The 25,030-nt window shown below is 39.9% G+C and overlaps 1 protein-coding gene across 1 annotated transcript in view; it reads left to right on the forward strand.

Moving 5' to 3' along the window:
* The window catches only part of commd10 (COMM domain containing 10), a 153,261-nt gene extending 133,843 nt beyond the window's left edge, over positions 1-19,418 (forward strand). The window contains exons 6-7 of the mRNA XM_012870103.3: positions 18,742-18,801; positions 19,033-19,418. Coding sequence (XP_012725557.1) covers positions 18,742-18,801; positions 19,033-19,071 — 99 coding nt within the window. The 3' untranslated portion in view covers positions 19,072-19,418. The remainder of the gene's footprint in view (positions 1-18,741; positions 18,802-19,032) is intronic.
* The last annotated feature ends 5,612 nt before the right edge of the window (positions 19,419-25,030 follow it).

Consider the following 25,030-nt stretch of genomic DNA (forward strand, 5'->3'; position numbering starts at 1 on the left):
GAGCCTTTCAATCCATTATCTGAAAATGGAAAGAGTATTGCAGAACAAACAAGCCAAGACATGGCCGTCTATTTAAACTGGGCAAGGAAGGTAGAAATCAGAAAAACAACAAAGAAGGCTGAGGTGACACCGTGGGGGCTGCATTCAGCCTGAACTCAGGGGGTGAATCTGTTTGAAGGACAACTCTTACGTTGTAGATTTCATATTGATTTATTTAAAACAGGGACAGTGCATATTAATGAATAAATACACAGTATGTGTAAAAATGCTGTGTTATAACCCAAGACTTGTCTCTGTAGGTTGATGTTAACATACAAGACAGTCCCCACCAAAATACATACCTAAAATCACGTGAAACAATAAAACACAAGTGGTAAAATGCCTGACAGAACAGATAAAGAGAATAATGGAAAGGAAACACCACATAACTTCTTGTACTCTCCAAATCCACAATGAAAGCAATGGAATGGTGTAAATCAGTGGTTCTAAAATGTATTCTGTTGCATCCCCCTTTAAAGAATGAAAAAATGTTTTGGCCCATTTTGACCCATGTTTTTAATCCATTAAAGCTGTCGTTCTGAAGATTACCCAGAATCCCTTTTATAGTTTATAACGGTAAAAGCATTTTATAACACTTACTAACACCTAGGATTTTTTCAACATTTTAGCCTGACACATACCTACAGTCAAAACGAAAGATGAAACTGAACTCAGCACGTTCTCTCCTTGGAAAGACGGCCTGTTACTTTTAGCTAGCTATGAACCTCATCATGAGCAGAAAATATGGCAAAAATAATATCAAGCTATCAATATTACAGTTACGTTAAGTTTTATACTCTCTCTCGAGTATTTACTTTAACACCTGTGCCGTATTTCCTGGACAAAGAAAGCCAACACTGTTTCTGGGCCGCCTGTCAGGCCCTCATGCCCACAGCTAGGGGGCGCGCCCCAATTGTTTAGATAAAAGTGTATTTGCACGTTAGAATGGCCTAATCCAAACTCTGCCGTAAATTAAATTAAGAAGCTGCGGTGAGACTTACAGGAGCAATAAGCAATATTTCACCACTAGACCAAAACAAGATGTGTGAAAAGCCGCGCCTCGTTTGCAAAGGATAAATTCACAGCAAAACAGCACCACCTTTCGGTGTAAAATGTCTAGTAAAGGAGTAAGTAACTCATAACTTTATAATGTTTTTAGGAAGAGAACATTTTGATCTGCTGGGGGTGCTCTCCGCCATGTTGCTCCAATGCTGTGTTGCTCTGATGGTAGGATTTTAGGGCTGGGAGGGGCTAAGCCCTGAGTGGCAGCTGTTCACATACACATACGTACGCGTGGCCAGCCCGGCTATGTAAACAAGAGACTGGAGAACAACACAGAGAGGCGCCGTGTGACATCAGACCATAGTCCATCTGAAATATTACCTTTAGTTTCTCAAATACCTATTTTTTTAGCTCTTTCTATCTAAAATAATAACATTTAGCTTTTTGTTCCTTTAAATGTTCGTTCACAGACATTCTCCGTCCATTATGACTGAGCATGAGCTATTTTGTAAGAAAAATAAAGTGTTTACCCTTTAGATAATCTTTCTTTCCTTACTTTTAAGGTTTTCATTTATAACTACATTGCTAAACCTTGTATAATTATCCTTCCACTTTATCTCAGAAATCTAAACTGTGAAGTTTGTGGTTATGTGACGAAGATGTGAAAAAGATTTTTGCCAAGCACTGTGTTGCACGCAAAGAGAAACATTTTGTTGCAAAGAGGAATGGTACAAAATATCTTTTATAATTTCATTAATTGCACATTACTTGTGCTGATTGGTCAAAACTATAGGTTGGTATACAGTTTTTGTACATTTTCTTGTACATCTTTTAAAGGAAGTGACAGCATAATTCACAGATTTTAGAGCATGGCAAGATATTTTCTCTCAGCACCAGATTTCCAGTTAAAGGTCTATAGAAATTATGTTTTCTTTCTTTGCTTAGTGATGTTAGAACTCTGAAAAGTCACTTTTTGGGATAGAAGGCTTTTTAGACACAAGGTGACAAATACATCTCTGCTCTCACAGACACAGTTTTTCTCATGGCCTTTGCTAAGCCGCAACAATTTGTTGCTAAATCGAGCAAATTGCTTCTAGAGCTCAGGGACTTTGCACTTACTTTGCTGAACATCGACTCAATACACCCTGCCAGACACAAAAGCCAGAATGGATAAAAAAGAGAAATGCTGACAGAAGTTTGACTTTGCACTGAAACCTGTTGATGTCAGTCATTTCTTGGAAATAGGTTTCTATCCTAGCAGGCTGTCAGGCGTGTTTTAAAAACGAGGCCTTTTCCTGTATGCAATTAATATGCTTAGTTTTACTCAACGGTTTGGAAAAAGTGATTTTTGTTTTCTTTATCACTCTGATCTCTTCACCTGCTCCCTGAATACTTTGTTGTGTCTGTGAGGCACAAAATACTCACCAACACCAGACTGATAAAACTGTTCAAGTGGGTGGAAAACACTCTGGGATCTGAGAATACAATCCCATTTCAAACTCTTTTTAGCACTTCTGGAGCTTTAAGCCCCTTCACATGATGATGGAGGCGGGAGAATACAGCAGAGACCTAAAATAACCAAATACTGTTAGTTATAGCAAACAGGTTTAAATCAGAAGCTACCAGACTTTTGCTCAGTTCTTTCTGAAAAAGTTTCCACACGTATCCAAGGGTCTTTGTCAATTCTGGTGACTCACAACTGAGCCACCTGCAGTTGGAGCTTTGCCGTTTTTAAGGACACGGAGGCCCATCCTCCTAGGCGCATTACAAGTCACATGCAAATCAGTGACCCAACCATCACTCTCCTGGGTCGTTAGAAGCTATTGCTTGGTGTGAGCGGAGTACTTGGTCACCTGAATGATGACTAAAAACACTGTTTATTATTATCACTATTTGGAAGTTGGAGGACTGAATTGTACACATTGGGCAGCTGATAGTGGAGTTGTGATTTAAGCTTGTTTGCTGCTTCCATGACCCAGTTAACTGAAAATTTGCTAAGGAATGTAAGTTAAAGTTTTCAAAGCAACAGTTTATAACGCTTAAAATAAGCGATTTTTACAGCTGGAATAAACAGTATGAAGTTAGAGTTTGTGTAGCAGTTTGCAGATTTTAAGAAAGAGCCTGGCTTAAAGGGGACTCATGAAAAATCCACTTTTTTAGCCCTTAGATAAATTTTGTTGTGTACTTGGAGTCTCTAGTAGTCCAGACGAATTGAATGTATTCTCTTCAAATATCTTTGTGTTCTGTTTGTGTCATATTTATCAAGACGTTCAGTTTTCTCCAAATCTCTGTTACAATTTGTGAGCAATTACTCACAGTATTTGCTAAAGAGCTGTTAAACGAGGTCATGGATTTCTGGCTAACCAGTTTCGCGAGTCCACCATTTCTATTTTCCACGGTGATTTTATAGTCTGAGCTCAACATTGCCGAAGCTACAGGGGATAAGGAAAAATGTTTGGTTGTTCATTACATCAACCCCCAGCATACTAAAAAAAAAATGGCTGAACGGGGCGAAATAAAATGCTCTGCAATGTGGGGTGTGTGTGTGTGTGTGTGTGTGTGTGTGGGGGGGGGGGGGGGGGGTCAAGTGCCTCCTTTGCATTTAAAGACACACCACCAAAACGAGTTGCTTTCATACGCACCTCAGCACAGGGGCAAAAGAAGGGCTTTAGGGCAACAATAATTATAAATTTAGCCCAAATCATTGCTGTTCCACTTCGTATAGGCCACAATGGAATGATTTAAGTATGAAAAGGAAAAACTTAAAGTCGTTTCTAAGTCTTTAGGGCTCTAGTGAACTACAATGAGAATCATTTCCACAAATGGAGAAATCATTGCCTACTGATTAACCTTTCCAGGAGCAGCTAGTCTAACAAAATGACTCAAATAATCATCAACAACACAAAATAAAGGTTTTGGAGTGACCTAGTCAAAATTTGAAGTTAGCTCTGATGGAGATGCTGTGGCGTGACCTTGTGCAGGTCATAGAGGTTTAAAACCCCTCCAGTGTTGCTGAATGAAAACATTTCTATGGTCTTCCTCAGCAGACTTATGGTTATTGATTATTACTACCACGCGATTGCACTTGTTGCTGCCAAGGGTGGCACCACCAGTTATAGCTTAATGGGGCAACTGCTGTTTTCACTTAGAGGCAGGTTGCTATGATAGGTGTTTAAATAAAATCATAATTTGAAAACTGATTTCTGTATTCACTTAGGTTAATCTTTGTTTGATGTTAAAAATTGTGGGATAATGCTAATCATTTAATTGTGACAATAAAAAGCAGTGTGTAATCTATAGGTAAAATACTTTTTCACAGCCCTCTTATTCTTAATTTAAACAGGGGCCATGAAGGCATTGGATTTACTTTGTGTGTATTTTGAGACCTTTCTCGCACTTACTTAGCATGTGCAGTCAGGTTTTCTGAACTTGCCCTTATGTGTCTTATGGTAAAGTTTCTTCAGCATGGCGGTTTTTCAGACTTAAACAGTTTCCACCGAGTTGGTAAATCTGTCTTGCATTTATAAGTGACCACTTACTTCCAAATTATTCACGGTATAAAGTGACAGAATCTAATTTAAACACAAACATCCTGTGCTGTCTGTGTAAGCCTGTAATTACTCGTCTGCTAACTGGCTGCAGGAACACCTTGCTGCATACCTGGGTTTGATAAATGCTGTGTCTAATAGAGGATGACATGTTGAAATTTTTGAGGGTCAGTAGTCAGCCTATTGCAATTACCTTGTTATGCCACCCCTCCTTGTTTGATAAATGTAGTTAGAGAACAGATTAGATTTGTAATATATTAAATTTGGTTAGATTAGTGTGTCATAATGAGTAGAGAGTTGTTATTAGACACACTATAATGCTTGAGCCTGTTTGGCATTTTTAAATGTTTCAAGTTTTCAAGTTTCTGTGTTCTTCTTCTGTGGTAAATAAAGTGGTTAAACTGGGCAAACAAACAGGCAGAAAGGCAACGTGGGGATAAACATTGCACCTGTAACTCTAAAGCAAAAATTCAAATCTTGATTGCGATATTCCAAAATAGCTTCTTGACAGCGTGGCTGTTTCTGTTTATCTGTTCCAGTGACTGACAGCTTTGCAACTGGACAAACGTGTGCACATGCATATGCATGTTCACACAGAAAAAGCAGGATGCCTACAGTCCTTCACAGTCTTAGCAAGTCTGAAATTGTATTCCAGCTTTTTTTCGACATCTGGAGATGTAAAAACATTTGTAATTCCAGAACATTTCCCTATCATGCTGCTGAAAAGTTCTTGTTTCATCTATTTTTTTTTACATCCTCATGTCCTTCCTTCATATTCTTTATTTCTTTCTGGCGCTCTTACTTCTTTCCCTCCTTGTCTTTCAATCCTTGTATCCTACCTCTCTTCCTTATCTGTCCATCCCTGTTTACCCTGTGTTGTGCCATCCATCCATCCATCCATCCATCCATCCATCCATCCATCCACCAACCCACCCACCCACCCACTAAGCTACATGTTTGAAACCTGACTACTCAAGAAGTGAAGTTTTATAGAACAATTGTAAAGTCTGGAAAGTTAAATCTGAAAAAGTCTATTTTTGCATGAAGATTTATAGAAAGGTTTTCACTTCTAATAATGTCTTTTGTTATCATTATAGGCTTTATCGTTTAAGCACAGAAACTTTATAATTTGTTTGTGTTTTAAATTATTATGAGTGTTAATTACAGTAAGAAAGTGCATGAAAACTTCAGCATCATCTTTCTCCCTGGTAAGAGAAACATTGACTCTCGTTGACATTACATCACAACAGGATGGCTATTTCATAGCGTTTCACAAAAGTTGCAGCTTTCTGGGAAATTCTACCCAGTGCCCTTCATGCCTGCCTGGCCAAAGACAAACATGTCCCCTTTCCACTGACTCCCATTGATCATGCCATCAGTTAGACTCCAGAATGAGGCAACGACAGCCAGCGAAGTTCCAGAGGAGGCTGGCTGGCATGGTGAGAGAAAAGGGGACAGGCAGGGACAGGTTGGCAGGCAGCGGAGTATTAGAAGCTAGCTGACAGGCAGGAGTGCACAAAGTAGTTGTTGTAAGATGACTGAACGCAGAGAGACAGAAAAGTAGTCATGCATGCAGAGACGTTGTTATCACTCATCAGCTTTTTGTGTACCCATGGCAACAAAACAGCGTAATAAAAACAATTGCAGTTAGTTTTGATTGATGACTGTCTGGAGCCACAGGGAGGAGAAGTAAATACAATGAAGTGTGTGTCTGTGTGCCAATTACAGTACGAGAACCAGAACAGGGTACGGTGCGCTTGTGTGTGTGTGCAACTTTATTCTCCAGTGTGTTTCACACCTCTATCTCTTTTTTTTTTTCTTCTAAGTGTCAGACGAAAGTTGAAGTCCAGGTAATGAGTGCAGTTGGACAAACTGTTACCAAGTTCATAGCCACAGAGGAGATGTAATAAAACATATAATGTGCTTCATATTCTGTCCCTCAAGAAAATTTTAGTTGGTCACAGATTGGGACAGATTGATGCTCTTTTTTTTTTTCCTTTTTTTTGTCAGTCTATTTTTCTGTGGCAGAGAATGCTTTCAGGAAAAGAAAAAGTGTTTTTAGAAGCGCTGCTGCAAGGGAGATATACAAGGAACACAACTGTGCATTTTTAGGTACACCCTGCTGGTTACCGAGTTGCCTTCAAACCTGCTTGAATTGTTTATAACATGGATTCAATAAGAAGTAGGAAATATTCCTCCAGGGTTTTGGTCCATATTAAAATAATAGAAAGTCACAGTTTCTGCTGACTTCTCCGCTGCAATACTAAGCTTCAGTGTTTAAATTATGCTCAATTTAGTACCAAGAGGCCCAAAGTGTGCCAATAAACTACCCCCCCCCCCCCACGCGTCCTGTCTCTGCATTCCAACCACATCATATGCAGAAGCTGGTTGCCTATTTGTGCTAGGACATAGTCTCCTAATCGCATGATTGATTTTATTCAATCAATTTACCAAATACAAATTTCTGACCTTGATCATGTGCCGTTATCGTGGGGTGCTAGAACAATATGCTATTAGAACTGGGTTTAATTTACATATAAATACCTTCATATTAAAATGGACATGCTTGCTTCTAAATGCATGCTTGATTTAAATGTTTCAAATCTAAACATCTGTACTAAAATATTCTATTGTGTCCATCAGCCCATGTCAGCACAGAGACTGTTTGCTCAGGTGTGTTTTATTTTTAAGAATAAATGTTCCTTTGCCTGTACTTTGAGAACTAGAACAAAGTGTACACTCTGATTTACATACATTCAGCCTTCAAATACCTTCATAAATGTGCCCATCAGTGCTTTAATGTGTTGTTTTTAGAATAATACAAGAGTTTACCTTTTCACTGACTTGGAAAAACTTTTGCATTCATAAAAGGAAATGTAAAAAACAGAGCTGTGCATGTGAAAACATTTTGAAAAAACTTCAAACTGCAGTAAGGTTTGCAGTTTAGAGGCAATGTAAACAACCTTCGACTTAATCGTAAATAGCTAACCTTAACATGTTCACCGGACCATTTGGAATCTCCAAAATAGGGTTTTTTAGGCACATCCGGCCTGACCAGCGACTTGATGAAAAATATATAAGGGGATTACTATTATTCTGGATGAATGGGCTGTTACATTGCTCTGTTTTACTTTTTTCATTGTGTGAAAATGACTAAATATTGAGATGCTGAATGAAGTGTTAAAGTGTCCTCTCATGGGCAAATATGTTTCCCCCAAACAGAACAAGCCCGACAACCACTGGAAGGTCCTGTTTTTCTTCCCTACCTGTAATGATTCTGACACAGCTGAGTGCTCCGGCAAACACATGCTGGCAAAGTCAGCAGGATAGGAATTCTGTGAGGGTAATCATGTAGCATAAATCTACTTCATGCCCTCGGGTTACTCCATGTTCAGAAACACCGCTGTGCATTAAGCAAGACTGCGGTTACATTTGCTAAACTTTGGCTGCTCTGCCGTACAGAAGGATGAAAGGTTTCTAAACTCAAAGCATTGGTGAACCAAACTATTTAATGCAACAAGCGGCACGATCCTTGACCTATAAGTAATACAAATCTTCCTGAAGCCTCTGCTAAAGATACAGTCAGGAATTTAATGTATTTAATGTATATTAATGTATTGGATTTAATATAAAAGTGAATAATAGCATGCTGGACCACAGGAATCATACGTGAAGAGGAGCACAAATTAGAGTCCCTGGTGAAAAAGTAGTCCATGCATTCATTCATTTTAGTTTCCTTAAATTATCTGAGAGATTTAATCAAAGAATTATCTTTTCTTTGCCACATCACTACATTGGTTTTTATTGAACTCGTTGATCATTTGGCATTTTGAAAAACTAACAAGAGAACCCATGGATAAAGTTATACTGAGCCTTATGGTATTTAACTGAGTCTCAATTAGATACAAAACAAAGATTAAAAACAACACATAAACAGTGGTTTAAATAATCTGTGTTAAATATGGGATTATCCCTAATCCAGGGCAGTGTTTGTAAATCAGTCCAGATTTAGAAGTAGTCCTTTACTTAAAGATGATCAGAAATCAACTTCAGCCTCCAGTATTTGATGAAAACAGCTGGAAAATTTTTGATTTTTTTTTTTTTCATCAGATCTGTATTTATCTGCAGGATATACATATACATCAAAATGTCATTTCTCTGTCCCCAAAATGTTTAATATTTTAAAATAAACACAATAGCTACATAAATAGGTAATAGATAAAATTACAGCGAGAATGTGTTTCAAATAGGGGACAAAGGTCACTGGGGGAAGGTAGTGGACAGAGTTCAGCTTCCTCACAGCCCTGTGGATAAAGCTGTGGATAAGGCTCCAGCACTCTCCCTGAGGACAGGAGGTTGAGGTGTGGGTGTGAGGCGTCACCAGCCATACTGATAGCTCTGGAAGGGCAGAGTGGAGTGGGAGATCTTCCCGCTGTGTTCCCCTATGCGTTACAGAGTTTTTCGACAGGTGGCAGTACAACCTTCATGCAGCCAGTACGGACACTCTTGATGGCTCCCAGTAGAGGGAGCACCTTATGGAGGGGTTGGCTGTTGCTCTCTTCAGTTTGCGGAGAAAGTAGAGGCATGTTTGAGTCTTCTTGGCCAGCGATGCGGTGTAATTAGTCCAAGAGAGGTCCTCCGTAATGTGCACCCCCAGAAACCTGGAGCTGCTCAGCCAGCAAGGTCAGTGGGGGATGCTTTGCTTTGGAGGACTTCTGACCGTCTGATGCAGAACCGATAGGTTCAGCAACCGCTTCTTTCCCCAGGATGTTAGACTGTTGAACTGTCAATAACAGCTTCCATTGAAAACATCTGTTCCACTGGACTGAACCTGCTCCCCCCCCCCCCCCCCCCCCCACACACACACACACACACACACACACACATGCCATCGACTGCGTTTTTTGTTTTGTGTGCAACAAACAAAAATGTTCCATGTTTTTCTATTCTAATGTTTCAGTTTTTGTTTTGGTTGATTTGTTTTGTAGAATTATAGTTACTTATGGTTGTCGTTATAGGATCGTTTTAACTTAAATTTCATGAGAGCTAATGTTACAACATTTTGTTCATTTACCCTGTGCTGTGCATGTGTGAATGACGATAGAAGTCTATCCGTCTATCCTTTTTTTTTTTTATAGATATAAGTGTCCCGTCTGGCAATGTAGCAATAAGAATTATTGTCTAAATGCCAAAAAGTGCCCGACAGATTTTACTTTCACATGCGGAGCGTTACTGCTTTCGCCATAGTGCTACGCTTGATTTTTATATGTTCACGGGTGAACATTTATATATGTTCACCCGGATGTAAACGTGAAACATACGTACATATACTAGAGGACATATTTTTGAGGAATATTAGTTTTCGTTCTTTTATTTTTTGGCATTGTGGCTATAAATATATCTTGGAGTTAAACATTTGCACCTGGGACACCCCTTTTTTTTCCACACCCTCCGTTGTTTAATATTATTCTTCTAATCTAAGCTTTCTTCAGTTTTTCAGACTTTTACTTTAGTTCTCAATCTGTCATTGAATAAGTTTGCTTTGTCCTTTTTTCACGTTGCCGCTCACCTTCCCTGTTCCTTCTTTGTTTTTTGTCAAACTTTTGTCCTTGTCATCTACCAGTCCCTCTTCCTTTCCCCAGTCCCACTGCATTTTTGTGCGTTTAGAAGACAGTTTCTCTAAGCACTTTGCCTTGAAACATCACAGTTTTGAAGGTTTTAAATATAAGTTGTGTTATATTTTGCTGAGTCACCTAACAGATGAAGAGGGCCTTTGTGCTTCTGCTCAGCTCCTTGTGGTAAATAACTGTTTCTGTAGCACATTTTAAACTGTTGTCATATGAACAGTGACAACAGAAACCGTTGGGTGGCATGAAAGCAACACTTTGTACTCTTTTTGTTTTTTGTCACAACCTCCTTCTATATTTTTTCTGTGTACTAAACCATAGAGTATTAATGTATTTCTTTTGGTAGTTTAATATTAAGATAAGTTATAGATATGGTACTTTTAAAAATGCAAATCATCATGTATAATTATGTTTAATTGCATATACATATTCTCACAATTATCCTGTTGTAAATGTTTAAGATCTAAAACATTTACAACATTTACACCAAACAAGATAAGACACAATTTTTCTTTATTGATCTCTACAAGGGAAATTTAGGCTGATATATAAAAACTTATGACCTTGAATTAAACTAGATTAATTATAAGGGAACTGGAAAATATAATGAAATTACAGGAAACTTGCTTCCATTCATCCTTTGTAACTCTGTCCAGTGGGAGCAACGACCATCACACGCATGGCATACAAAACTTCCCCTAAGGTAGTAACTAATTAATGCATGGTCAATAAAAATAATGTCACTGCAGATGATGTATTTCCGTACCAAACGTTTGCCAATATGAAAAGACCAGAACTGCAAAAGTATGATGATGTGAAGAGACAAAACGACCATTGCTGAACAGAAAAAGTCAACCTGAGCTAAACATATACAAGAACATAGACTATGTCTCACAAGTGTCTCAGGGTATATTCACACCAGCCACATTAGTCCCACTTTAAGCAGACCAGAGTTCATTTCATGATCAGAACCTTTTGTGTAGGTATGAATACACTCGAGTGAACCCTGGTCCGGACCAAACATCCAAACCGAGACCCACTTTCTAAGGTGGTCTTGGTCCACTTTCAAATGACGCTGGTGTGGTTCGCTTCTAGTGTGATTACGAAAACGGTTCTGATCTGACCCAACTACAGAAAACATGCACCCCTTAGCAAGCCACTGTAGCAGTGAACGTACTACTGAAATTATACCTGATCTGCTGTCTGTTGCTTAGCAACACTGCTGCCAGCATGCTGTGGGACTCCTTCGACTGAAAGGCCGCATTCTTTGACGCCGTCCCAAAATTAGAAATAAAATGTCTTGAAACCTGTGTAGCACGAGCTGATCTTGACACAATTAGTTGGCCGCTATAATAACAGCACAATTATGCGGAATAGAAGTGCTGCACACAGGATTTCCATACTAATTTTCTTCCATTTCCGGGTCTGTGTAACGTTCTGCCGTAGTCATTTCTGTCCAATGGGAGCAACGACCATCACACGCATGGCTCTGTTACAAGTTCAGTTGCAAAAAGTACAATGTGAAAGAAAACAGCACCCAACAACAATAGAAAAATAAAAAAAATTAAATAAAATCTGCGTTGGTCCGGACCAAACAAGTGGACTAAAATACTTTTATGGTGTGAATACACCCCAAGTCTCCAGTTAGGTGCTCCAAGGGACAAACGGCTAATCCATAAAATATTTTGGACATGTCTTACACTTTGCGGTAGATACATCGATATCTATAGTCATATTCAGTATATACTGAAAATGTAACTTATTTCAGTAACCCAGTTCACTGAGTGAAACTCAAATTGATTAATCACACAGACTCATGTTTTCAATCCTTTCTCATTTATGATGATTTATCACATACAGCTAAGATTGGACTATTTCATCAGACCTAAAAAAAAACATTTTAATATGTTTTGTTAAATTAATGTATATTGCTTATTCCTTTTCAGAAGCATCCCAGTCTTCTGGTGTCTGTCTCCACTGGTCAATAAAGACGTGGGGTACACCCTGCACATTAAACCAGAATCATTGCCAACACTGAGAAACATGTGACAATCTATCACTTACCCATTCAATCGTAACGGCATTTAAAAATCTGCAGAAAACCCCTGATGCATGTGTTTTTTGACTATGGGAACAAACTTGAGCACCTGGAGAGAACTTACACTTACCCAAAGAACATGCTTGAACTCCACTCATCACCAGGATTAATAATAGGTTAATAACTATGGCACCATGCAGCCTTGCAGCAAATATAGCACAGACGTCATTTCTTTGCAGGAGTCTGAGTTTCTTGAAACTTTTGAAGTATTTTTGATTAAGTCTCAACATTCTGTGCAGACTTTCTTTGGACTTTTGTTGCCTATTCTTTCTTTTTCAGTCCAATTTCAAAGAAAACATACTAGTGGCTGTTTTTTTTTTTTTGTTTTTTTTTGTGCAATGGACAAACCATTGCTGTTACTGACAACTTGACTTAGAAAACTATTTAAAACTTTGCTTTGTTACTAACAGCCTATTACAAAGACAGACTATAAAGTCTGTCTTTGTAATTACATAGACTATAAACACCAACCATGTAATTCCCTAAGGCCGTTTGGGATAAATCTTATTACTACATACAGTTGATGAGCTACTTAAATATGATGCATCTCTCAGGAAATGACTCAGAGCCTTGCTCTGCTATTCCATCCAATGACTGCTAGAGATACGCACCAGAAAGGTAGACAAAGGATGGATGTTCCATCTGTAATTGATTTTTTAATGATTAAACACCATTTACTAATTTTACTAATTTCTCTCAATGCACGCTGCACAAAGCTTGTGATGGTCAGGTACAGGAAACTCTGAAAGACTTTCAGAAAACCTGGTGGGAAAATGAACAAGACTACTTTAAAAGATTACTGTGAACTCTGGCTCTTTGGGAGCACCATGTAAAGAAATCATGCATGGTTAAAAAACATCTTTATGATTTATTTGTGCCACATTTAAGGCAGTTCACTTTAAAATAGCTGAAACATTCAGGTAAAGAGAATAGGGAGATGTTAGTGGGAAAGCTAGGGAATCTCTTCCCAATATAACAGAAATAATTATTTAATCACTTGTTGAGTCAAGTGGGACCTAAACGACAACAATGTTTAGACAGATTGTCTGCCATCACGTCCAAAAATTCAGTGAATCATCCCAGAGTGATAAAACAGGAAATCATATAATCATTGTCGTAGCTGGCAGGAACATTTACATTCAGCTGAAGGCTCAGTGTTGGTTAAATAAATATAAAGTCCTGAAAAATGTTAAAAGATGGAATATAGTGGCTCTCATGTTGAATTGCTTCTTAACTATGTTTGGAATAGCAGCATTGTTTAAAGCTGTTATGTGTTTACTGGAAAAAGAAATGTAATATTTGCTTAATTTCTAATTTCAGCATTTGTTTAAATGTTGTGGACGCTTTCTTTTATGAGTTTATTAAACCATTGTCTGTTCGTTCCTATCTGATTTTTTTTTTAAGTTTGTCTTCTGTATTGTGATCTATTAAATTTCATTTGAGCATATATTTACAGTTCCTTGTTGCCATTGAATTTTTCCACATTTTGTCGCCAACATAACTATCATTTCTATGTATTTTGTTGGAAATATATGTGATAGATCAACAATTTCTTTTAATAATCTGAAAAGTGTGGCCTTTGTTTTGTTCGGATTCCTCCTTTCAGAGTCGAGACCTTGTAGAACCTCCTCTGCTGTAACTAGAGCTGGAGATCTGTTGGGGTGTATCACAACCAGTTCTGTACATCTAGAGACTGACATTTCTGACGGTTAATCTTTCCAAAACAACACAATCTCATTGAGATTAGATGTAGAGATTTAGTGATGAGCAATGTTCCATTTCTTTCCTCAGACTTTATTTAGATTTGGACTTTGATGGGTCATTCTAACACATAAAACTTATTTGAATCTACACCCCTCCATTGTTGCTCTGACTGTATGTTTAGTGTCATTGTCCTGCTCAAAGATGAGCCCCTATCCTAATCTCAAAACTTTAATTCCCTAATTTGTTTGTAGTTGTGGCCTAAATTTACATTCATACATCACCATTAACTCAGACCAGATTCCAAGTACCTGTTGAAAAAAGCATCTCTACATCATGGTGCTGCCACCCCTATAACCCATTGTACACATGGTATGTTCAGGAAGAAATGCAATCTTAGGTTATTTCCACACACAGTGTACTGTGATGTGGGCCAGAAAAGTTCAGCTTTGGGCCCATCTCACTGGAACACCCTCGTCCGCATGTTCGCTTTGTCCCTTTCATGGTTCATGGCAAACAGGATGTATTATACTGTAGCTTTCTTTTAGCAGTGTGTTGTTGTTTTTTTTCCCACTCTTCCATAAAACTCAGATTTGGGGAGCAAACAAGTAACAGCCGTCCTGTTAGATTTTCCCACTTGAGCTGTGGATATCTGCAGTTCCTCCAACTCCTGGCAGTTTCTCAGAATAATTCTCTTACCGTGCTCTTGCTATTTTCTGAATAATGGATTGGTCATCAGCTCTGTGAGCCCTCACAGAACAGCCCGATTTATATTTGTATTATCTTACACACGGGTGGACTCTGTAGACTACTGCACTGAATTTTAATAACAAGTATCAGAGTTAAGGAGCTGAAGACAAATAAAATTCCAGAGTTTTTAAGTTTTTACCATATTTTTCAGACCATAAGGTGCACCGGATTATAAGACGCACTAAATATTCTTCCCAAGTGTGTAATATCACTCCGCTCCTCCACGTACACAGCTCTCTCCTGAGAGGGAGAGCTATCCGTCTATGTCAGTCAGAAAGACAGAGTAGTTGAACTGCACTGCCCAGTTTCTAACATTAGGCCAAAATAAATGCAACTTTTATATTGAATTAACTCAATTGGTTTATTGGTACTAATGTGTACTCCGGACGCGGGCTGGCTTACATGAATGCACTTCTAGTTTAGACATTACAGTCAGGCAGTGTTGTAGACAGCTCAGGGGTCCTGTCAGGTAGTGACACAGTGCACCGTCATGCTCCAAATATCCATTTAGTGGAGCGGCTTCGTTGCTAACCAAAGTCATACTTACACATTATAACAGATTTTTGAGCACATTGGACCACATAAAATCGGTCAGTAATCATATATAAGGTGCATCAGATTTAGTCCGGTACTATACGGTAGTTGTAAAAAGTGTTGGAAACTATGGATAATTTTCATTCCCCTCCACAAATAGGTACCACTTTGTGTTGGTCTGTCGCATAAAATCCTCTTTAAATAAATTAAAACCTCTGGTTCTAATATGACAAAATCTGCTCAATCTGTTCAGGGGGTGTGAAACAGTTAATAAGGTACTGCATATTAAAAAAAAAGAATCCCAGAGATTTAAGAATATGTAAGTATATCCATAAAATAATAATTGTTGGTATTTTAGAAAGAAATCTCCCACCGAGACAGATAAGATGTATGTACTTTTACGAGTGTGTTTGCGTGTTAATGCCAGTTTTATGGAGCTGGGATAATGAAGATGATGCATCTTATCCCCATTAGGGTTAGCCTAGATCTGTCAGAGGCTCGTTGGGTTACCGCGTGGTAAAATCCCTCCCCTCAGGAACAGCATGATGGGCCCGGCACAATCATACATGCACACACAGACAGGCAAACATACATGAACATGCTTTCAGTCTCAGTGAAGAGGCAACGGACAGGCACTGTGATCCAGTCTGCGTTGTTGTTTTTCCACTTCTTTGTTATTTAGTTTTGATAGACACGTATCACGAACACACTGCTCCTCCCTCGGCCCCTGACTCACCTCTGTCAGACGGGGGATAAAGATTCCTTTATTTGTTTGCTGAAGTCTGTTTGTTTCTAATTTATTCCTTTTTTTCCCCCCCATCGTGGTCGGTGGTTTTTCCGTGGCCCTCCAAGAGCCAGTAACAGAAATAAACGATTATGCGGCGTTGCTTTTTCATCGTCCTGATTGTGTTTGCCACCTTGGAGATCAATAAAAGGAGGCCGATGCGAGAGGAGATTAGTGCTGCTGGAAGCACCGGCTCTTCATCATTCAAATCATTTAACGGCGCGCACAATTTTCACTTCGCATCAAATAACTTCCAAACAGCAATCTTGTTTCCTCCGCAGAATTATTTAGCACCCTAAGAAATGAGACGCCGCGTTGCAAATTACTCGTTTAGTTATATTAACACTTTAATATATTACTTTGTTTCCTGCTGGGCAGATTTTTGCAGCGATCGCTCAGTTGCGGCTAAATTCAAGCGTGCCCTACATCTTCCTTCATGCTGCAGAGTGAGGGCTTTGACAGCAAATAACGGCTCTCCTTGCTCTCCTTTATGATCTTTTAATGTTGCTTCTAATTAATATCTCTGTCATTAATTTGCTGTGACACATACCCTCTCCACCCACCCACCCAACCAGCCAGTTAGCTCAAATCCCCCCGAGCCTCCTTTAATCTCTAAGCACCAAACCGCAGGGAGGGGAACTGGAGATGAGTGTACAATCAGCTGGCTCACTCGTGGTTTTAAAATTTTCGTTCTCTTTTAAAGCTGTTTCCTCATATTCGTCCTTTAGTTATCTGCTCTTACATCCTGCTGGAATCAGTCCTTAAGTTGTATTGTCAGCCTAAAAAAGCACTTTGCCACAAATCTGTCCCTCTCATTTTGTCCCGCCTAAAATTCATTCCGCATTATTACGGCCATTTTTCGGAACGAGGGCAGATAAGGTATTTCGCCGTTACACCTGCTCACGGGGGTGGCTTATTGTCTTGTCATCGTGTCTCTGATGGAGTGATTATGATGATGATAATAGCAGTCCAGAGGCGGCCGGCGGTCGTCTGCGGAGCCTCGCTTCCCGTTATAGTTTGGAAATTGGGTATTGTTCTCAGAATGAATGAGATGAATCCTACTATAAATATATAATGAAGGTCTAGCTTTTGATTTTAGAGTGCAGTTCTGAAGCCTTCTGAAGGTCTTTTTTGACTTTGAGTGTGTTTTTTTTCACTCCTTTGACTAAAGACCTTCAGAAAGCCCTGAGGACTATTGATCAATTTAAAAGGTTACAAGCACCTTTACATTCTTCATTTCATTACTCTTCTTTGGTCCTCTTTACACCGAACTAAGACCACAGCACAACAATGAAGTTCAGCCAGAGCGAGGGGAGTGTTTGCAGGGCTTTGGAAAGGTCTTTTAGGGTTCATCAAGAAGGCATGGTGTGTGTGATGGGGGCGTGAATGTTTCTTTGGCTTTTTGAGCACGCATAAACCTGCGTCGTTTGATTATAACTGTTCAATATCATGGTGGTGTCATATCTAGAGGAATGCTTTGTAGAGGAACCTAGTAGCAACAGCTGTAGCTTATCCATGATGTGGCCACACAGGCCTCATTCTAATGCTAAATCTCAGTCAGATTTTTTTTTTTTTTTTTTTTTTATTTTAACCTTCTTGGTGTTGTGACTCTTTTGCAAATTGCATCCCTGGAGTTCACCAAGCAGGTGAAACAAACCTTTAATGATCAATAATGCCAAGGTCAGGCTCCTTGCATGGAAAGGTTGGTGTTCAGTGACCTCCTGGTAGAATGTTGCTCCCAGCTGGGAGGACGCACGCTAATTGAAGAAAGCAGTGGGTTTTTACTGTCTGCAGGTCAAATGCTAAATTATCCTGTCAAAGAGAAGTCAGAGCATCATATTTAGTGATGGGGAGACAGGAGGGAAAAAGTACCAGCAGAATCTGATTAAAAGAATATATAGAATAAACCTAAAATAATCTTTGTGCAACTTCTAAAAATAAATTTAGGCTTCAAAGCCTCGTTATGACCAGCTCATAGTGATTAGTAAAAAGAACATATCTTTGACTGTTTTTGAATGCTGTGTGGAGTGCAGTGCTATGTAGCGAAATGCCTTCACCTCATGGTATTAAATGCTCCACTGCAAGGTTAAAATCGACAGTTTATGTCCAGAAATGTGCAATAAGTAAAGTAGGAAAGGAAACTCTGCAGATTATGAAAAACATTCTAGTGAAGATGTGCTACCTTTGACTCTAGCGTTGTGGTAGGATAGCCAATAGGCTAGTAAGGGATCTTACTAGTCACTATTCAACAACTTTAATTTAAGAAGTATGAACTCTGCTCCTTTTTTTTTTCTGGATAAAAAGTGAGATATCTGGATGTGAGCCTGAAGGTTTGGCTAAAAATGATGCAGAAAGTGCTTCGTTGCTTTAAAATTGATCCAGCAGAATGGAGAAATACTGAAGCTCTTTTCTTTCGAGGAGACATTCACTCTACCTTCAGTGGATTTTTAAACCTTCTGAGAGATGAGCTTTGGAGTCGGCACATATTGTCCAGAGCATGGTAATAATTAATGGAGGTTTCTATAGAAATCACAAAAAGCCAGCGCAGTGACTCTAATTCATCACTTTCACACCTGCTCTCTGTTTCTCACCTGCACAAACTTTGTTTCTCATACGTTGGGGTCATACTCATTATTCTGTTTCCCTTTTTGTCTGCAGGCTCAGGAAAACGTCTTTGTGGAATTCAACCACCAGCAGCTTCTTGAGTTCTACGATAAGGTTTGTTTGCTTTGTTTTGGGTTTGGTGTTTGTGTGTAAGGTATCAGTGCTGCATTTCTTCCTGATTGGTTCAGACCCTTTGTCTTGACAACATCCACCTGCCTCCCTCGTCTGCTTTATACCTTTGTATATTTCTATAATTTTTGTAATTGAATTTGTCTTCTGATTTTTATTTAATTTTAATTGCTTTTTCCCCATGAAAACTAAAAATCTTCCTGTGTTTTCTTTCAGCTTGAAATTGTCCAAGGCCAGTTGGATTCCCTGACCTGATGTCCGATAAGCCAAACAGACACGTTCTTAATGTTGAGGCCAACCAATTCCAGTCCTGCTCAGATTAGAGAAAAAGAGTCTAACATGAGTTATAACAAGTTTCTGTCTGTGTTTAAGTTTCTTCGCATTCCAGTCCGTGCTCATTATTATCATTATTATTTGTTCTACTGCATGTAGAAAGTGACTTAATGCTCACTTGTTGTAAACATTTGCTACAGTGAGATCCCTTAAGACTAAAAGTGCCATTGCTCTGTTGTCTTAAATTTTGTATAAACAAAATGATTCACTTTAAGAGTGAGTTTCATTTATTGCTGTTGTATTAAACCATGAATTGGACATAACATCTACCCAGGCTGTTGTTTTTGTTCTGTGAAGGCTCATTATTCCTCATTAGGACCAACCTGGATGCTGCTCCAACAGATGGGAGATCCGTGATGCACAGCAGACCTTCAGCGTGTGCTCATTTACGTACATGTCTGTGTGCTGATCGGTGTCCTTGTTCACGAGCCTCATCCAATCTGTAGATGTGAAAAGTCCTTCATATTTTCCGCTTTAAATCCGAGCTTTACAGGTTATCTGATTACTTAGCATTTTGCTGGTTTGTTTCATTTCTCTGGATCTTTCCAAAACCGTCTTAACTGATCTGTCATCTTGGGCTTTTTAGAAATGTTCTCTGAAAATGTTACTGGATTTTAAAATTATCACAGGCATATAGATTATATATCTACAGATATATGCATGTATTTTAAACATGATCTTAAGTATAAGAGAGTTGTTTTTTTTGTTCATGCCCTGAAGTCTTTATAAACGAGGATAACATAAGAAGGTTTTTTTTTTGTTTCATTTGACTTACAGTACAAATTTTTTAAGCATTTGTCGGCTCTTTGAAATTTCTACACAGTCTGGACAAAGTCTGGAATTTGACTGTATGGGAAAAGAAAAATACAGAAAAACCTTTGTATTTCCATAATATTACCTATCCCATTGTAACAAAAGTGTTCTCTACCTGTCTGTCCATCCACCCCCCATCTTTGTCCATTATCAATCCATCCATCCAGAGGCTGTAAGAGTATGGAGATTTGACAAAACGCTAACAAAATTAATGCCACACTTGCCAAAGTTGAAAGTGTGACAAAACTTTTTTTTTTAAATGAAAGCAAGTTTATTTTTTGGGAAGACTATATCGAGTGCTATGTATAAATATATAGTTCCACAGAGGAGAAATTTGTCTCTGCATTTAACCCATCCTTTAGGGAGAAATCTGCTGCCAACACTGAGTGGCACATCTGTGTTCAAGGGTCTTGCTCAGGGACCCAGAGTGATAGACTGAGTTTCAAACTGCCAACCTTTGGTGTCTCTCAAAGATACAATCGCTTGGCTCTCTAACCGCTTGACCACCATTCCCACCACTATATGCATAAACCTATGTAAGAGTTTTTAAGAAGAAGTCACTAAAGGCTTCGACATAAGACTTAGACAAAACCCAACTACATGTGCTATTTTCCTTTTCTGCTTATTCCAAAGCAACACCGCCCCTCAGTCTGTACTCAGCAGCTGAGACGTACAGCATGGCTGCTATATAGTTTCTTTATACATTTCTTTTCTGACTTTTACTAGGATGTTTCTCGGTAGCTCTGGTAATCTCTCACAGCTGACATGAGAAACTGCACGTTTTAACCAGCTGTAGTTTTAAAACTTCTATAGTTGGCAAGCTGATCCAGATAAAATCATTGAGAAGATGTTTTTGTTCCAGTTTTCTGTTTTGAATTGTGTGTGAGCTGTGAAACTGTGATAGCTTTACTAAGTGTTATATTATCCTTGGTATTATTTAGATCTAACATCCTACCAGGGACCCTAATTCACCCCCAGACTTCAGCACCTGTATTTGCCTGCATGATTATTTTCTTAATGATAAAAAATAAAATAAAATAAGGAAAATGAGTGGAAAAAAACAGCCAATGTCCAGAGAAAAACTCCAGAAAGTCTGATAAGCTTTAGATGGATTTGTTAGCTGCTGCAGGAATACTTCTATATCTGTACTTCACACAGTCCTACTATAAAAAAAGGGGGGTGGGGGGTGGGGGGCAACCATGCCTTCCCCCTCACCTTTTGAAGCTCCAGCGTTTGTCCTGGAACACCTCTGTCCTCGTTTTTCTTTTCTTTTCTTGACAATCTTTCCCACCATGTGATAACGCCTGGAGCAAGAGACAGCGCCTTGTTCCACAGCATGAAGAACAGATGGCGAGGCCGAGCAGAGATGGATGCTCTGAAAAGAAGAAAAAAAAAAAAGACTTGCACACCAAGACTCACACGCCGAGATCAGCAGACTCCGGCACACAAAGTCCCAGCCACTGAGATAATAGCAGTGGGTTTCTGTGCGTGTACGCTGAATTACATCTCTGCGTGTATGTGTCAAAGCTGTTGGCACGCTCTGATATTTGTGCCCAGACAATATCAGCTCTCCTGGACACCAAACATGCTCACTGTGTATGGTTTAGCATATAGGCAGGCTGTTGTTTCTCTAGCTTTAATATTATCTGATACACAGATCTCTGTGTTTGGCCGTATTCTTGATGGACTGACGAAGCTGCACTGTAGATCAAAAGTCCTGATAGCTCTGGTCTCTCGGATCAAACCCGAGAAAGAGGAGTTATTTTTTATTTTTTTTTTCCTCTCTTGTCCAGGCTGCTGGTGCTCAGAAAACTAGTACTGAGGTCTGTAGCTGATATTAAACCAGGCTGAAAAACACGGAGGATATTTGTGGCAAGACGAGAAAATGTAACCCGCTTTGATCCTGCTGTTCACGCCAGAAAATGGAAGTGAAATCCCTGTAAAGCCGGGTGACTGGGTGGCTCGCAGGTCCTCTGAGGTCTCTGATTGCATCTCTCCGAGGAACTGTTCAAGCCGGAATGAGAATATTCCTCTTATAATGAATACTTGCCGGTAAGAAAAACAAACAAACTCTGTAGCGTAAAGTCAGATTTCTTCTGAACACCTTCTGAATACGTAGTCGTGTTGGGGAGAAAGCACAGTCTGAAACTCCTGAGAAAAAAAAAGTTACATCAGCTGTGTGTGTAACATATGAGCCAAGATTTCAATAAAATGAATCCATCTAAGGCTGCAAGCAGTGGTGGTGGTATCTGCATGATTGACACCCTGGTCGAAACTCTCCTTCTGCTCCCACCCACACCCCACCTCAAACAGCCAAAACTTCCAACCAGTTAAAATACAACAAAATGATTTTGAATCTTCAGAAAGGAAGTTTCTGTTGCAGGAAGGGAAAAAAATGCATTGCATTCCTACAGAAAACACATAATCAAGTCTCTCTATCCTCAGCACTAAGCAGGACGTTTACTCATCGCACTCAAATCACTGCACCACCGTAAAAGCAATAGCAAACTTATTCAGGCCCACAACCAACAGATACTGTCTTTTATTATCTGGTGCTTCCCATTTCTAATGCTGCCCTGGGCAACTGCCCTTTGAACTGCCATCAAACTGACTGTTGACATGATGGCATTGTGCAGTTGCAACATATCGGTTTGCTGCACATCCATGGTGGGAATATCCACCGTGGAAGCGTTTCTCTTTTGCACTGATGGATGGATTCATGCAGATTCTGACTCTGATATCTGAATGTTGCAGCTGAACCTGACTAGTGGAACCAGGCATCAGTTTTCCAGTCTGTTATTTCCAATTTTGATCAGCCTTTGAGAGTTGTAGCCTCAGTTCCCTGTTCTTAGGTGACAGTAGTGTAGTCTTCCCTTGCTGATTCAGCGGCGTTAAGGCTCGATGTGTCTTCAAAGATGTTGTCCTGAAAACGTTGATCGTAACGAGTAGTTACTTGAGCCACTGTGATTTTGAACCAGCCTGCCCAGTCTCCTCGGACCTCTGACATTAACAAGGCACCAACACAACTGTCCTCGCTGGATATTCCAGGTTAAAGGTGCTGCTGGATGTCTGTCCTGAGCTGCCTGTAGATTGTGTCTCCATGAGTTTGAGTAACCCCCCTGGCTGTTTGAGTGGCATCGTTATTGTGTGCACATAAACAAGACTCAGACGTAAACAAATACCTGGTAAAAGAAGTGATGCGATCCGTGCATCCATCCATGCATCCATGCAGTCAGTCAGTCGTGCAAAGAGCCCACTGATGGTGCTCTACCTGGCGCCGGGTCAGGGTCATAGGTTAAATCCCGCTTACCCTGACGTTCCTTTTCCTGTTACTTCTGAGGAGTCAGTGCAGCAGCAACCTGCTGATTGGTCAATATCTAAAATGTTTCATCTTCTTTACGGATGAATGGGAATGGGTGACGACCCCTGTCTGTGCGCTAACTTCCTGTTGTTCAGGTGATGTGGGAGTGGAAGCACCTGGGCCCAAAAGTCTCACTACAAAAAAACACAGCTGCTCTCGTTGGCCCCTGACAGCAGGAACCCCTGAGGCTTTGGTTTCGGGTTTTGTTTTAATTTGTCTTGACCTTGTTGGCTTTATTTTGTTTTATGTTATCTAATGTACTTAAAAGCCTGCATAAACTTTATATGCATACAGTACTAGTTTTTTTTTAATCAAGTTATGCCTAAGTTACTGTGATAAAACATTTGCCTTTTGAAATAGGCGAGCTGTGGCAGTTTGTTAGGATGACCCAGTCAAAGTCCAGACCTAAATAAAATCTTGAATTAGTGGCAAGTTTTATTTATGTTCAGACATTTTGCATCCAGTCTGACTGAGCTTGTGCCTGTTTGTAAAGGATGGGCAAATGTTTGATATGTAAAACAAAAACCAAATAAAAACTGTTAGAGACAAACACCAAATGACATGTAGCTATAATACACATCACATCAGGTTTTTTAGTTGGAAAATATGAAAAAATAATAAGAAATTTACACCTTACCTTCAGCTTCACAATAATGTTAGACTTTCTTTTGATCACATTAAATTCCTGCCAAAAAAAATACAATGAACTTTTAGGTTTTAGGTTTGTCTTTATAACCTTAATAATGCCTTATTTAAAGGTATATAGCCACATATATGCTTATAAAAAAGACCAAAAACAGTTTGATCATGAGAAAATAAGGTTATATACACCGAGCCTCCACCTCGCTAATGTTTTAATAGTCCCTTTTGAGCCAAAAAATAATTTGCTCTCGGGAGCGAGTAACAAATATAAACAGACTTGGCGATGTGTATCGGCAGTATCGCAGAACTATGATAATGCCTGTTTGCTTAATTAAACGTCGGTCCCGTTTTCTACAGCTTATCCGGGGTCGGGTCGCGGGGGTAGCAGCTTCAGTAGGGAGGCCCAGACGTCCCTCTCCCCAGCCACTTGGGCCAGCTCCTCAGGAGCAATCCCAAGGCGTTCCCAGGCCAGCCGGGAGACATAGTCCCCCCAGCGTGTCCTGGGTCTTCCCCTGGGCCTCCTCCCGGTGGGACGTGGCTGGAACACCTCACCAGGGAGGCGTCCAGGAGGCATCCTGACCAGATGCCCGAGCCACCTCAACTGGCTCCTCTCGACGTGGAGGAGCAGCGGCTCTACTCTGAGTCCTCCCCGGATGACTGAGCTCCTCACCCTATCTCTAAGGGAGAGCCCAGACACACTACGGAGAAAACTCATTTCAGCCGCTTGTATCTGGGATCTCGTTCTTTCGGTCACGACCCAAAGCTCGTGACCATAGATGAGGGTAGGAACGTAGATCGACCGGTAAATCGAGAGCTTCGCCTTTTGGCTCAGCTCTCTCTTCACCACAACGGATCGGTACAGCGCCTGCTTCACAGCAGACGCTGCACCAATCCGCCTGTCGATCTCCCGCTCCATCTTCCCCTCATTCGTGAACAAGACCCCAAGATACTTGAACTCCTCCACTAGGGGCAGGACATCCTCCCCAACCCGGAGAAGGCACTCTACCCTTATCCGGTTCAAGACCATGGTCTCGGATTTGGAGGCACTGATTTTCATCCCGGCCG

Source organism: Fundulus heteroclitus, chromosome 12 (genome assembly GCF_011125445.2).
Source record: "Fundulus heteroclitus isolate FHET01 chromosome 12, MU-UCD_Fhet_4.1, whole genome shotgun sequence".
NCBI lineage: Eukaryota > Metazoa > Chordata > Actinopteri > Cyprinodontiformes > Fundulidae > Fundulus > Fundulus heteroclitus.